We start from the raw sequence: 12,997 nt of genomic DNA, 5'->3' as shown, positions 1-12,997 counted from the left end.
CCAACCACCATACTTGCCCATGACAAGATTGAACCCGTGCTAACGTCGACACCAGGTCCGGCTATAACCAATATACCAACCACCGCGGCACTCGAGCCATCTTCTACACCAGATTATCCAACAACCACGACCGTGCCAACCACCACGGTGGCCCCCGACATGACTGTACCCGTGCCAACGTCGATGTCAGCTCGAGTCACCACCACAACACCGAGCACCGACACTCCCGACCCGTCCTCGACGACGGACAAGCCAAGAACCATCACTGTGCCAACACTGCCCCCCGTCGCGTGTAAACCCGTGGCAACGTCAACGCCAGTACCAGCTCTAGCCACCATCAACAGACCGACCCCTGCAACAATTACCCCAGCTACGACTACCCTCGCCGCGACCACGGCAACCCCTACCCCCATGACAACAACCACAACGCTAGCTCCTACCACAACGGCGGCTCCCACGACAACTTCTACCTTGTCGCTTGTTAGTGTGTGCAAAGATGCGACCTATGGTTTTCCTACTTCGACAGTAGGCACCACTCCAATCTGTGGAGGGGATGGCTGCTCTACTGGAGCCACTCGCTGTCCTCGCAAGGGTGATGTTCCTGTGGCCGGCTGCAACCCTGGCATTCCATCTTGGAACGCATCGTCCAAGATGTGTGTCGCTCCGGAAGATGCCGTGTGTGGTCTTGTGACCGGTAGCAACCAAACGGGCGGCACGTGGGGCTGTATGTTTCCGTCCCAAGGGTGTGCAACCGCCCCCGCCACCACGGCGTCGGGCCCCGGCACGTGGGTTGTCCCAGTCGTCAATGACACTTCGTATGCCGTCGCTTCTACCTCCAAGACGTTGCTCTGTGGTGGCACTGGCGTGTGTGCTCCTCAAGGCACTTTGTGTCCGAAACAAGGCACGGTGTCCTCCGGTGCCCCATGCAGCTCCAATCTACCGTCGTGGAATGCCGCAACGGGGACATGCATAGCCCCTAATGACGCCGTGTGCACGTACGTGGCCAGGGTGTGGCAGTGTCAGTTCCGCCCTGCAACCACAATCGCCCCCACGACCACCCAGAAAGTTGTCATTGCAGTGACCAAGATCCCCACCCCCACTAATGCCACGTCCACAACTGTCGCCCCGACCACAACATTTGTGCCAGTGTCCACCTTGGCGACAACAACAAGAACTGCAGTACCAATTGTCACGGCTAGCAACATTTCGACACCAACGATGACACCGGTTCCCGTACATGCGACAACTACATTAGCTCCATCTCCGACACCGATAGATAGTGGCAATCTGTTGAAAATGTTGCTGGAATGGCTGTGGAACGCAGTCAACAGCACTGCGACGGCAGCGTCGTCCACAACGACTCAATTAGACACTTCCGATTGCGTGCCATACCTCGCCATGTTTGGCGACTCATCCTCGTCCATCGTCAACAGCATCTGTAAAACCAAAAAGGGGTGCGCCAAAGGAAGTGCCGACCAGCCGTATACCCTCGCGCCACCAGACAGCTACTGTCCTTCGTCCATCTACTTTGGCCAAGTCCTGCTCGTGTGCTGTTGACATGAATGATGCTACATCATTCTGTGTGTGTTGAAGATTAACCAAATATTTCAATAAAAAGATGCAAAGTGACGTTATTTTTAACAGAAAGGCCACGGGAACTATAATCACTTTTCAGGGTAGGAAAATGGAGGTATCGACATCGAACTATTCCCACGGTCTAGCAGATGCCACCGCCTTCTCGGGATTCACAGAATACACCTTCATGAACACGCGTGAATAACTTCAAGTGGAAGTACGAAGATCTGTGCGAGTTAGAGATTCTTCCGTGTGAGCCAATGCTTCTCCATCATGCGATTGTACTATTAATAGAACGTTTGTTGGACAAATAAAAAAACTACTTTTGTTTCATCCAATTACATGAGAGCAGCCACATCAGCGAACTTAGACTCTACCACTGTAACATAGTTGTACGTTCTTTAGAATGCCCCAAACCACTGGGAAGTACCACATGTGTTGACGAGCATCGTAGATTGACCTTTGGGTTGACGCGAATGAACTGAAAGGCATTCAGATTAAGACACGTAGAAATAAATACCTCCAAAACGTGTGGTTTGCTTTGGTTGTTGACGAAGCTCTCTGTAAATGTCCAAGACCAAATGATTTAAAGCGCATTTGCATGCGTCCTCGCAGTCAACAACGGGACAATGGCGGCAAGTGAAGCATCGCCCTATCTTGTGGGAGCATATCATTCAACTTGGTTGAAGCTGCTTCTCGATGATTTAACCTCGCTGTTCTATCCCAACGAGCTTGGGACAATGGGGATTTACTTCCTGGATTGGAGAGTAATCGGAACAAAGTGCAGATGTGATGTCCGAGTACAGTACTAGTAGTTTTATCAATACGAAAGTACGCATTTTAATGCGTACTCTGATGAAAATCAGATTTGAGCTACTATTAATATGGGAATAGCCTTACGACCGGAAAAGGCCAGAGTGGTTATTAACAATATATAGGATAATTGATTATCTAAGAATATCTGACTAATCCATTTTGAGTTCTAGAATATCTGACTAATCCATTTTGAGTTCTACAAGTATGCAAAAATGTTACTGACATTTTTACTGGCGTTCCATTGGAAGAAAGAACCAAAATGTGTCCAATGACACGCGCAGGGACGGCCGTTGAAACCATCGAGGGCCCATGCGCCATGCAAGTTTTCGCGGTTGTTCCGGCCTCCGAAAGCGTGCAAATGGCATGTGAAGATGGCCGAATAGTCAAGGACACATTCCGAAATCTCTGTGGCTTACTGAGCTCTGTGGACGAAGTTTGAAAATCATAGTATGACCAAAATATGTACATTCTCCGCTGGCCTGCCTGTTAAATGGAGCCAATCGCTAGCAAATTTACAGTTAACCCACCACCTTTTGATAAAACCTGCATCAAATTATTCAAATCAAGTACATATGCCTAGCGAAAGCACTAATTTGGGATATATCCCTAAAAGAACGAACCACGGCGATTTTCGATTTCACTGTTGGAGCCCATGTCAGTGTCGATTCCACCTGCATCCGCATCAGCAAGAGAGCTCTTGGCAGCCATGACCATCGACAGCCTCGCCTTGCGCTTCGAACGATAGGTACGTTGCGCTGTATTCTTGTTCTTGACCATATTGACGCCGATAGCGTTCAAGCGGTTGATGTACTGCGAGTTCGCGTCGCCGTCTTCAGCGCGAAGGGGGTGGAACCGAACGTGTGCATTCGTAAACGCCATACAGGTCTGAAACACAACATCGTAAGTCTTACGATTCCAGCGGTAGGTGTCGCTACACACACCCCAAAGCGTCTGAGGTCGTCGGCGTCAGCCAGGTCCATGACAGTGGCTTCCTTGCAGAGGTTGGCGGCGTGGAAGTCGAGGTTCTCGTCGAAGATGGTCTTGTCGGAAACGCTGCCTTTGTAGTAATATGTGCAATTAATAGCAAAGCCATTCGGTAAGACCGAGGCTTCAACCTTGTGCCCGTACAGGTGGTGCTTGCCACTGTAGAACAGTTTCTTCTCGGCATACGAGCCGGAGGACACATTGGGCTGCTGGAACGTCACATCCGTAGCGTAGCGAGCATAGGGAAAGTTCTTGAATTGATGGCCACCTACAGCGAGTTGAGACATCGTCCATTTCTCCCCCACAGCAGTCACGTACTTTCGCATGACAAATGGATACAGAACCGTCAAAAACTTCATGACGCGCTTTTCGAAGGAATCCACTTTCTGCTTGAACACGGCTGCAACAACGTCCCACGCCCCACAGTGCTTGAGCGAGGTAAGAAGCATGAGAAGGAGATCTCTTGCTGTCACTTCTGATTTTCGCCCCGAGCCGACATTCCAGTGCTTGAAAAGGTGCGATCGAACGTCAGCCCAAAGGATGTTGAATTCCGAGGGACTAAAGTTGGTCATCGTGAGAATCCCTTCGAGACCTTGGGCCTTCAAGAACGCGTCGTATATGGGAGCAATGGAGTCGGTGTCGGTGTCAGGTTCGTCAGCAAGATGCGTGGAGTAGCGAGTGCGCTTGGCTTGACGCTGCATTTCGAGGTTGTTGAGCAGCGATACCCCTTGGTTGATGCTACGTGTCGTCAACGAGGTGGGGTGGGGCCCCTGCAAGCTGGTTCGGCGTGCCATTTAGTCGATTGGTTGTTATTATCGGGAAGCAGTCGATGGTTTTGGAAATGACTGAGGCGTTTCCAAAAACATTAATTGGTACGTCATTGATCACCACCAAATCAAATGATCCAATCATTTAGCGCGTACTATGCGATTGCCCAATGACTACTCTTCTGACAACTAAAAGAATCATTGACCAGTCATTTTAATGAATCCAATAGCACATGATAATTATACGAAAGTATCCGGACATTTGACATTGTTTTAATCATTAGTCAGGAGGTCTAATCTCCAGCTACTACCAACACATCGACAACCGCCACACACGTGCCATCTTCGACGACAGTCCATCCAACCACAACCACCCCGCCAACCACCACGCTGGCACCCGAAACGACGGAATCCGTGCGAACTCGACGCCAGATCCAATCACCAGAAACCCACCGACCACCGCCACAGTGGGAGGTTAAAGGCCCCAACTGCTCCGGATACTATATACGGATAAGAGTCACATACAAAAATCAAGATACATCTCAGCGGCCACCCCTATGGCCAAATATATGTAAAATACAGCAAGGTTAAATATCTATTTCTGGACCAATTCATTACCAAATTTGAATCTGAGACGTAGAATTTCTTCACCTCATTGAGATCTGTCGATTCTACGTCTCAATTTGCTGAAATTTTGAAGAATGGATATGAAATAGAAATCAGAAAATTTTGTGAAAAGTTGGTAGTTTATAGATGACGTGCACCATACTTATTTCATAATCCAGAATCGACAAAATATACGAAGTACTTATTTCATAATCCAGAAAATGACATGAAATATGGGCGAAAATAACGGCATCGTATATTTTCGATTTGTTGTGTTGTGGTTGGAAATCGTAATGCTAGTTGCACTACCTTAATCATTTTATCCAATCAATGAACGTTATGGTTTTGATTGGACATAAATACTGAGGCTGACATCGTATCACTAAGGGGAGGTGGAGTAGTCGACAATGCCCACGGCACACATGATTCCATGGGTATCGTTTTGCGATGAACGAGTTCGTGGTGGTATCAGAACTTACTAGGTATACAGGATTATTAACATGGTTGGAAAGCCCACTTAGTATCACTTGTGCATGTATGTGTAGTTGTCTGTACCAACCTCTGTCCATAGGATTGGTGGAAGTTCGCACATCAGCTTGTCCAACGCCTTTCCATTACTGCACCTTCGTCATAAAGACGTCGTGCCTTTCAAAATGCACGCCGCGGTCGTAACCTCGCTGTATAACACTACTAAGAGAAGTCGGTTGATCTAGCTTTAGCGAAGTACAAAAAAACACGTAGCATGGGAAATTAGTGAATTGGTTGTTCCTCTTATCATCAGTCATCCTCCAACGCTTCCTTGCACACCGATGGGACCCCCATATCAAATGGCACAGTCAACAATCACTACCACACTTCGTAATCCGTTTTCACACTACTAGTACTTACTGTAGGAGTGAAATGAAGTTATGCGAACTCTGCATGGCGCTGCAGAAGAAACCTACGAGCCATTTCAGAGATCGGCTCATGGTGTCATGATTGTATGCCATTGTCGTGCGGTTGAAAGATGTGCATTGTTGGCGCATTTTCATTGGACGAAATGATTACACTTAAAATTGACCAGAAAAAGTAATTCGTACTTCCTCCGTTCCGCAAAACTGGAGACATATAATTCTCGGAACGATATCTCAGGCCAATAATACCAAAATCGAACGAACTTTCGACCACAGATAGCCAATCAAAAGACGATTCTGAAGCTATTTTCAGATTTTTTTTATTGTTTCTTGTCGCTTCGCAAGCACCTGGCAGGACTCGCTGCTCAGGTCAGGAAATTTTCAAACATACGCCACACAGTCATTTTTCATTCAATCGCGCTCAAATCAAGCGCAAACAACTCGCGGCGCTGCGTAGATATTGCTAGAGCCCATCAGAATTGTAATCCCACAACTGGGCGCGGCATACTTAAGAAATACACCGACGACCAAGTTGGTATTTGGTGAGGGGAAGTCATACCATCCTCGTGTTGTACCGATTGATGCATGGTTAGCAGGTGCTGCAATACGAGAGTGTGGTTAGATACTCTAGACGCCTTGGTAGATGATGCCGCGAGAGTACTAGTGCACCTAATGCGTCCCTTGACCGCAGCGCCTGCTCGGCCAGGGCCTTGAGTCAGCAGGGCATGTTGAGGCCCTTTGCTTGCATAACCTGCTTAGGAGGTCATGCAAGTCGTTGATATCAGCCGCTTGCACGATTTGCTGGTTCGAGTCCCTGGCCGAGAAGGCCCTACGGTCTAGGGACGCATCGGTTGCTCCACCAGCCCGCTCGCTGTCATGTCCGTCATGGATGCCTTCATTACATTTTACGTTTGTATGTGGACTGGTGGCCAAGTCAGCACATGATGAACCTTCTCGTCGTAAAATCAAGTTTGTGAATAAAAATACACTTTTAGATGGTAGAGCCCATACAAACATTAAGATAAAAATGCAGGGAAAACCAATGTCTCCAGTTTTACGGAATAGAGGAAGTAGTAAGAGACCTTAATTTGAAATTTGATTTGGCCTCATAACGACGGGAGCGAAAACAAAGAATACTTTAGCGTCATCGCCCGAAGCAACGAGTGACTCTGACCACCAACGCTCGCAGTCCCCTGTTAACGGGACAGAGCGATCCCGATCCCTAGAAGCCGGACGCGGTCGTCCCTTGCGCCGTCAAGCCACGCCACGCCGACGTAATCCACCAGTTATTGACCAGCGGTTTCAACCAGATGGCTACACCAACACCCCATTTTCGGCGCACACACCAACCCCCGTGGCCGCGCCACTTAATTCTCCCGCGCCAGCTGCGATACCATCTGGCGCCACCAACCTGCCCCCTGTCCCCGATGACGATGACGTGGGACAAGGCGACGAGCGGGACTCGTGTACAACGCGTTGGTGCTCCCTGGCCCACCCTCGTTCAACGGCTTGACCAAGTCGGAGCGGCGAACATTCATCCGCCAGTTCAACAAGTACCTGGACCAAGTCAACGCCCTCCAACTCATTGGCTCAATACCCTTCGTCATGTCTGTCAGCTCGTGCATGGACATATTTACCAAGAAGCGTGTGGCGATGTGGGATATGGCCAACCGCCACTACCGTGGCGTCACGGAGGCAGAGTGGACCGCGTGGTTTAGCAAGGCGTTTGAAGAGGAGCCTCAAGACCTGGAAATGCTCAAGAAGCGTTTGACCACGGCGATCCGGTTCGATACGACAATCCTCGACGCCGACTCGCTTATTGGCAAGATGCTTGAAAACCTGATGCGAGCCTTGGAGCACGACGATCAAGCGTGGGCCTTGGACCAAAAAAGGAAGACAGTTGTCGACATCATGGTCAAAGCGATCAAGCCGCTTGGCCTTCAGAAAGCAGTCCAGCGCCAGCTGGCCCTCCAACGCAACGACCCGTTGACGTGTAGCGTTTCGTTGTCTGGCTGCGCGTGCATACCGCCGGGTACCACTTGTATGCCCTGGTAGACGACGAGATGACTTCGGCACCGCCTGCAACGTTAGTCGCAGCACTATTGCGACTGTCCGAGCCTGGACGATCTGAAGGCAGCATTGGCAGCAGCAGTGGACCTCCCAGGCGCACACCAGCCCTCGAGCAAGACAGCGAGAACTACGAGCGACAGAAGGCGACCTGCCTGAAGTGCGGCAGCGAGAACCACAAGGTGGTAAACTGCCCCAAGTGCGCGCCTGGCGAATCCGAGCGCCTGCTCAAGGAACAAATGGACAAGTGAGAAAGCGCGCGCAATAGAAGGCGACCAAGCTACAAGGCAGCGCGAACAAAAGTCCCTCGGCCGCGAAGCCACGATCGAAGGTATCGTGTCCGTCACGACGACCCTCCTCGACACCGGCTCCGACGTTACCTTGCAGCCGGTGTGGAAGTCAAGGTGATTTCGCCGGAGCCATCAGTGATCCAGCCGTATGGCCAAGCACCTGCGCTCAAGGTCGACCGCCAAGTGCAGTTCAAGTTGGACTCCCTGGACACCCCTTGTGGACGCTTGGCCCTGCGTGGACTCAAGTCCTGGGCGGACTCTTCCTCCAACGCGGCAGAGCTCTTGATCAGCTGGGCTGTGATGGAACGGCTTCTCTGAAGACGAGTTGCTCAGCCACGCATTTGCCAAGCAAGAAGTCTGGGGTGTCAGCGACGTGAACAAGCCTTCTGACTGTGCAACCCCCAACATCCAAGTCCTATCTGCTGAAGACGCAGAAGGCGAGCGGGACAGACGGCGAGCGGTGGTTGAAGCGGTGATTCAAGACAAGCTCCGTGCCGCCGAAGACGAAGGCATGACCGCGGACCTCCTGGAGAAGCTGCGACTCCTCCTGGCCAAGCACGGTGATGTATTCCGCCAGCAGATCGGCCATGCCGATCAAGGTGGAGCCGCTGCGGGTGCGCATCAAGCCTAGCGCTGTCCATGTCAAGTGATACCCCCAGCGTATGTGAAGTTCCTGAAGACACATGTGCGCGAGCTCGAAGCAGCTGGTCTGGTGTACCGCAACAACCGCGCAACATGTGCCTCGGCGCCGCACATCGTCCCCAAGAAAGACCCTGGCGACTTGCGCATGACCATCGACAGGCGGCCCATCAATGCGTGCACGGAGCCTATGCTATGGTCTATACCGAACCTCGACGCCGCCCTGACTGTCTTGGTTGGCGCGCGGGCGTTCTTCACCCTCGACTGGTTCAAGGGTTACTGGTAGCATCGCTCCATGAAGACTCCCAAATGTACTACTCCTTCATGACCCCCTTTGGAGTGCACGCGCCCACAAGAGTGCTTATGGGCCAGACCGACGCGGTGGCGTTCTGTCAGTCCGCGGTGGACTTCATGTTTGCCGACCTACTGTTCAAGGGACTCCTAGCCTGACTCGACTATGCCGAGACCCTCGCCTCCTCGACCAAGTCCTCACCATCTTCTCCTCCTTCGGCGAAGAAATACGACTTCTTCCTGGCCAAGGCCGAATGGTGGGGCAAAGTCGTCTCAACCGAAGGCGTCCAGCACTCCTCCAAAAGAATCCAAGCACTGCGTGTGCTCGCGCCGCCTGTCACGGCTGCTGACCTCCAACAGTTCGTGTGCACGACCAACTGAATGCGGTCCAGCATCCCCTGCTACACCGAGCTTGTGGCGCCGCTCCGCCAACTCCTCGACGCAGCGACCAAGCAAATTGGAAGTGCGAAGAATACGAAGCTCACCCGCGTCCAACTCACTGCCGTTGGCTGGGACGTTGGCCATCTGGCCTGCTTCGACAAGATCAAGGAAGCTCTCTTGGCGATGGTTCCCATGACGCACCCAGGGGCAGCCATGATGGTCTGCCTTTATACCAACGCAAGTGAAGGATTTTGGGGCGCCATCGTCACTCAAGTACCATTTGAAGTCCTGGCCCTGCCGTTGGAAGAGCAGTGCCACCAGCCGTTGGCCTTTCTCAGCGGTGCCTTTACTGGTGCAAGCGAGCGTGGCCAATCGTGGAGAAGGAAGCGTTTGCCGTTGTGGAAAGCTGCAAGCGGCTGGACTACCCTCTCATCCGCCCAGCTGGCTTCCGCCATTTCACCGACCACAAGAACCTGCAGTACATTTTCAATCCTGCCGGCCAGTCCCCAAGCATAGCAAGGTACCAAGCGCACAAGTTGGAGCGCTGGGCCCTGGTGCTGTCCTCGTTCCCTTACATCATCGAGTGCCTGCCCGGTGAAGACAATCTGTGGGGCGACCTGCTCAGCCGCTGTGGCGCCGCCCAAGACCAAGTTCCAACGAAGTCTGTCCGGTGCCTCTAGGCCATGGTGTCGCCCCTGTAGCAGCCCGACTTCGACTGGCCCAGCCCGGCTGGCATCGTCAAGACCCAACATGAGGCCGTGAAGAGGGGAGAGACCCCACCAGCCGGCGTGGCGTGGAATGAAGACAAGAACCTGTTCTTCGACAAGGAAGACCGCAACTGGATCCCAAACAAGAGCCACGGACCTCCTCCAGCAGCGGGTCTGCATCATAGCGCACCAAGGCGCCGCATCGGCGAATCGAAGCCACGGCCAAGGTCGTCTGCGATGTCTTCGCCTGGAACATCCTCGAAACCGATGTCAAGACATTTGTCCAAGCCTGCATTCACTGCCTCAGCGTCGACGGCTCTGTGGTCCCACGCCCGCTTGGATCGGCGCTCCATGCCGAGAAGCCCCAAGAGCTGATACATTACGACTAGGTATCCATGCCCACGGCGACGAACGGCCTGCAGATGATCCTCGTCATGAAGGACGACATGAGCGGGTTCGTGCAACTTTGGCCCAGCGAGACAAGCGACGCTGCGGCGACGGCCAATAGCCTCCTCGACTGGTTCACAACCTTTGGGTATGTCCATATTTGGGTCTCCGACAGCGGCTTCCATTTCAAGAACGAAGTCATCGACAAGATCCACAAGGCCGCCGGCCCCACGACCACTTCATGACTGCCTACTGTCCTTGGGCGAACGGAACCGTTACATACACAGTGAAATATAAGGAACCTCGTTTGAAATTTACTGCAACCTTCTTGGTTGCAGGCGAAATATAACAAATATACAACGAACGAAGTGGAACCGTCGCGAATTGCTTGTTCATTTCTCGAAAAAGTATGGTGAGGTCCTGAAATTAACCGAAAAAAGATGTAAGTTACTTAGTAGTATATAGTACTATTAATACAGTACAGTATATCTGTACATATTGTACAGACAAATTAGTGTCCACATTGGACTATTATATTCCCATCCCACCCCATCTAAAACTACAAAGAATAGACACTATTATTGGACATAACTAACGAATCGAAATTGAACATTACGAAAACAAGTATTAAGGGCTCTTACAAGTACCGTCGTACTTTAAATCCAAAATGCGTTCCCAAGTAAACTTGTCATTTCATCGCACTTTGGTCGTGTTTTCTGCTTCCACATGATTGGCTGGTGATGGTTTTGTCGTTCATCGTGTTTTGAGGTTCTCAGCACACAGGGATTGGACAAACCTATCTAATCACAGTGGCATATACTTACATACTAATTTTCATATAAACACCAATGTGCTTGCTCGCCAGCGAAATTTGCCGGCAGCGGCGGCAACTTGTCCTGGGTCCAAGCACAAGATGCTAGGTCATTCGAGTTGTAGGAACATGTTGATTTACCAGAAGCACGATAGCGATGCCTGGCTATAGATATGAAGACTCCGCCATATGTTCCGCAGCCTTTCCTCGTACATGGCAGCAGTCGGGCCGTGCCATGTCGCGAGAAAGACATAGTGCGGCTAGCTGTTGCCGTAGGTATCGTTATGGCTGCGGTTGAATGACCCAAAGGTATCCTGCGGAATTGGGATTGATTTCACTCTTCCTGATGGGGCCGTTGACGAGAACACCCCCGCTAAGGCGGCTCCGACCAACCTGGGCATGGCCCTGCAGCCCCAGGGTGCGAGTAGTATATCCAATACGTATATTAGATCAATTAACAGTCGTCGACAACGTGGAGGGGGTCTTTCCCCATATAAATTGCAAAAAAAATGCTAAAAATAAATGTCAGGTGTGGAAATGAAGCTCCCAGCCTGAGCTATGGATTCATATTCATTTGACACTCCGAATGATGATATTCTCGACAACTCAATCCATGAAAGTTCAAAATAGAGGCTAAAATCACCTTAAGACCGTATAACTCTTCACATTCTATAAATACCTACCTAGCCGAGTTATAAAATTATCGAGAGGTTCAACATTACTAACACATGCCATGAATTTCAACCCAATTCTTTGCCACAACCAAGCTGACCCAACCATGCCCACAGCCGCCGAAAAACTGAGTGACATCCACCGCGCCATTGCCTACGTCAAGCGCTCACGCGGGTCCATTGTCTCGAAACCAGAGATTTTGGACATGATAATGCTAAACGCCATGCTGCGCCAAGAAGGCGCCCCCGCTGCCAGTCGCAGAGTCGCTCGGCTCCTGCGCCGAAAGCATGAATTGGTTCAAGCCGTTTGGAAAGAGTGCATATCAACTGGAGATACCACGATCAAGACCACAACGACCCGGGATATGTCCTCGCGTACAAGGCTCCCAATCACCCCGAGGATCGTCGACGCAATTCAAGAGTTCGTCCGCATCCGCCGCCAGTCTCGTCAAAGAACCGTCGCAAAGGACGTCGCCCACTTCTTGCGGTCACAGAACATGTTGCCGTTCGATCCGGAGTCGCAGCTCTCAACCGAAGCTGCGTATCGAGCAACACAAAGAGTTTTGGCGAAACTTGGCTACAAACGTGGCAAAAAGAAAAAAAGCCTTGGGCTCCGAATGTGTGCTGCGAATATTGAGCATCGTGACATGTATGTTTCTGAAATGTGTGAAATTTTGAAAGGCAATGTCAATCGACGGCCTATTATATATTTAGATGAAAGTTATATCCATCACCATTATAGTCGGCATGATGATTCATTATATGATCCTAGTGATGATTTAGACCTTGATGTCAAAGAAAAACACAAAGGTGAAAGATTTTGTTTTATTGCTGCAATTTTAGATAGTGGTTGTATGGAAAGTAAGCTTTTAGCGTTAGATATATTTCAAGGTGGCAAACGAACTGGTAGACCTGAAACCAAGGACTATCATGGAATGTTTGACCATAAATATTTTGTCAGTTGGTTCGCTAAACTTCTAAATGAAATGGAAGATAATGGTTTGAACAATGCTGTTATAGTGATGGACAATGCAAAATACCATAAAGGTCTCCCTATAGATACACCTAAATATGGACAAAAAAAGATTGTCTTACAAAATGCATGTACGGCC

At 50.5% G+C, this 12,997-nt stretch overlaps 3 protein-coding genes across 3 annotated transcripts; 2 read left to right on the top strand and 1 right to left on the bottom strand.

Annotated features, from left to right (window-relative positions):
* Window positions 1-159: 159 nt before the first annotated feature.
* On the top strand, window positions 160-1,557 carry H257_18703 (hypothetical protein; the record flags this gene model as incomplete). Its single annotated transcript, XM_009847820.1, has 1 exon — window positions 160-1,557. One exon carries the CDS (start codon window positions 160-162, stop codon window positions 1,555-1,557), a length of 1,398 nt encoding a protein of 465 aa, XP_009846122.1.
* Window positions 1,558-2,997: 1,440 nt separating this feature from the next.
* Window positions 2,998-4,169, bottom strand: H257_18702 (hypothetical protein; the record flags this gene model as incomplete). The annotated part of the gene is made up of 2 exons (XM_009847819.1): window positions 2,998-3,276; window positions 3,333-4,169. 2 exons carry the CDS (start codon window positions 4,167-4,169, stop codon window positions 2,998-3,000), a joined length of 1,116 nt encoding a protein of 371 aa, XP_009846121.1.
* Window positions 4,170-11,992: 7,823 nt separating this feature from the next.
* H257_18701 (hypothetical protein) lies at window positions 11,993-12,954 on the top strand (the record flags this gene model as incomplete). The annotated part of the gene is made up of 2 exons (XM_009847818.1): window positions 11,993-12,426; window positions 12,945-12,954. The coding sequence occupies 2 exons, from the start codon at window positions 11,993-11,995 to the stop codon at window positions 12,952-12,954; spliced, it is 444 nt and encodes a 147-aa protein (XP_009846120.1).
* Window positions 12,955-12,997: the final 43 nt, after the last annotated feature.

This window comes from Aphanomyces astaci, assembly GCF_000520075.1.
Source record: "Aphanomyces astaci strain APO3 unplaced genomic scaffold supercont1.202, whole genome shotgun sequence".
NCBI classification, from domain to species: domain Eukaryota; phylum Oomycota; class Saprolegniomycetes; order Saprolegniales; family Verrucalvaceae; genus Aphanomyces; species Aphanomyces astaci.
Note: the sequence above shows the minus strand (reverse complement) of the source record. Positions and strands in the feature narration are given on the sequence as shown.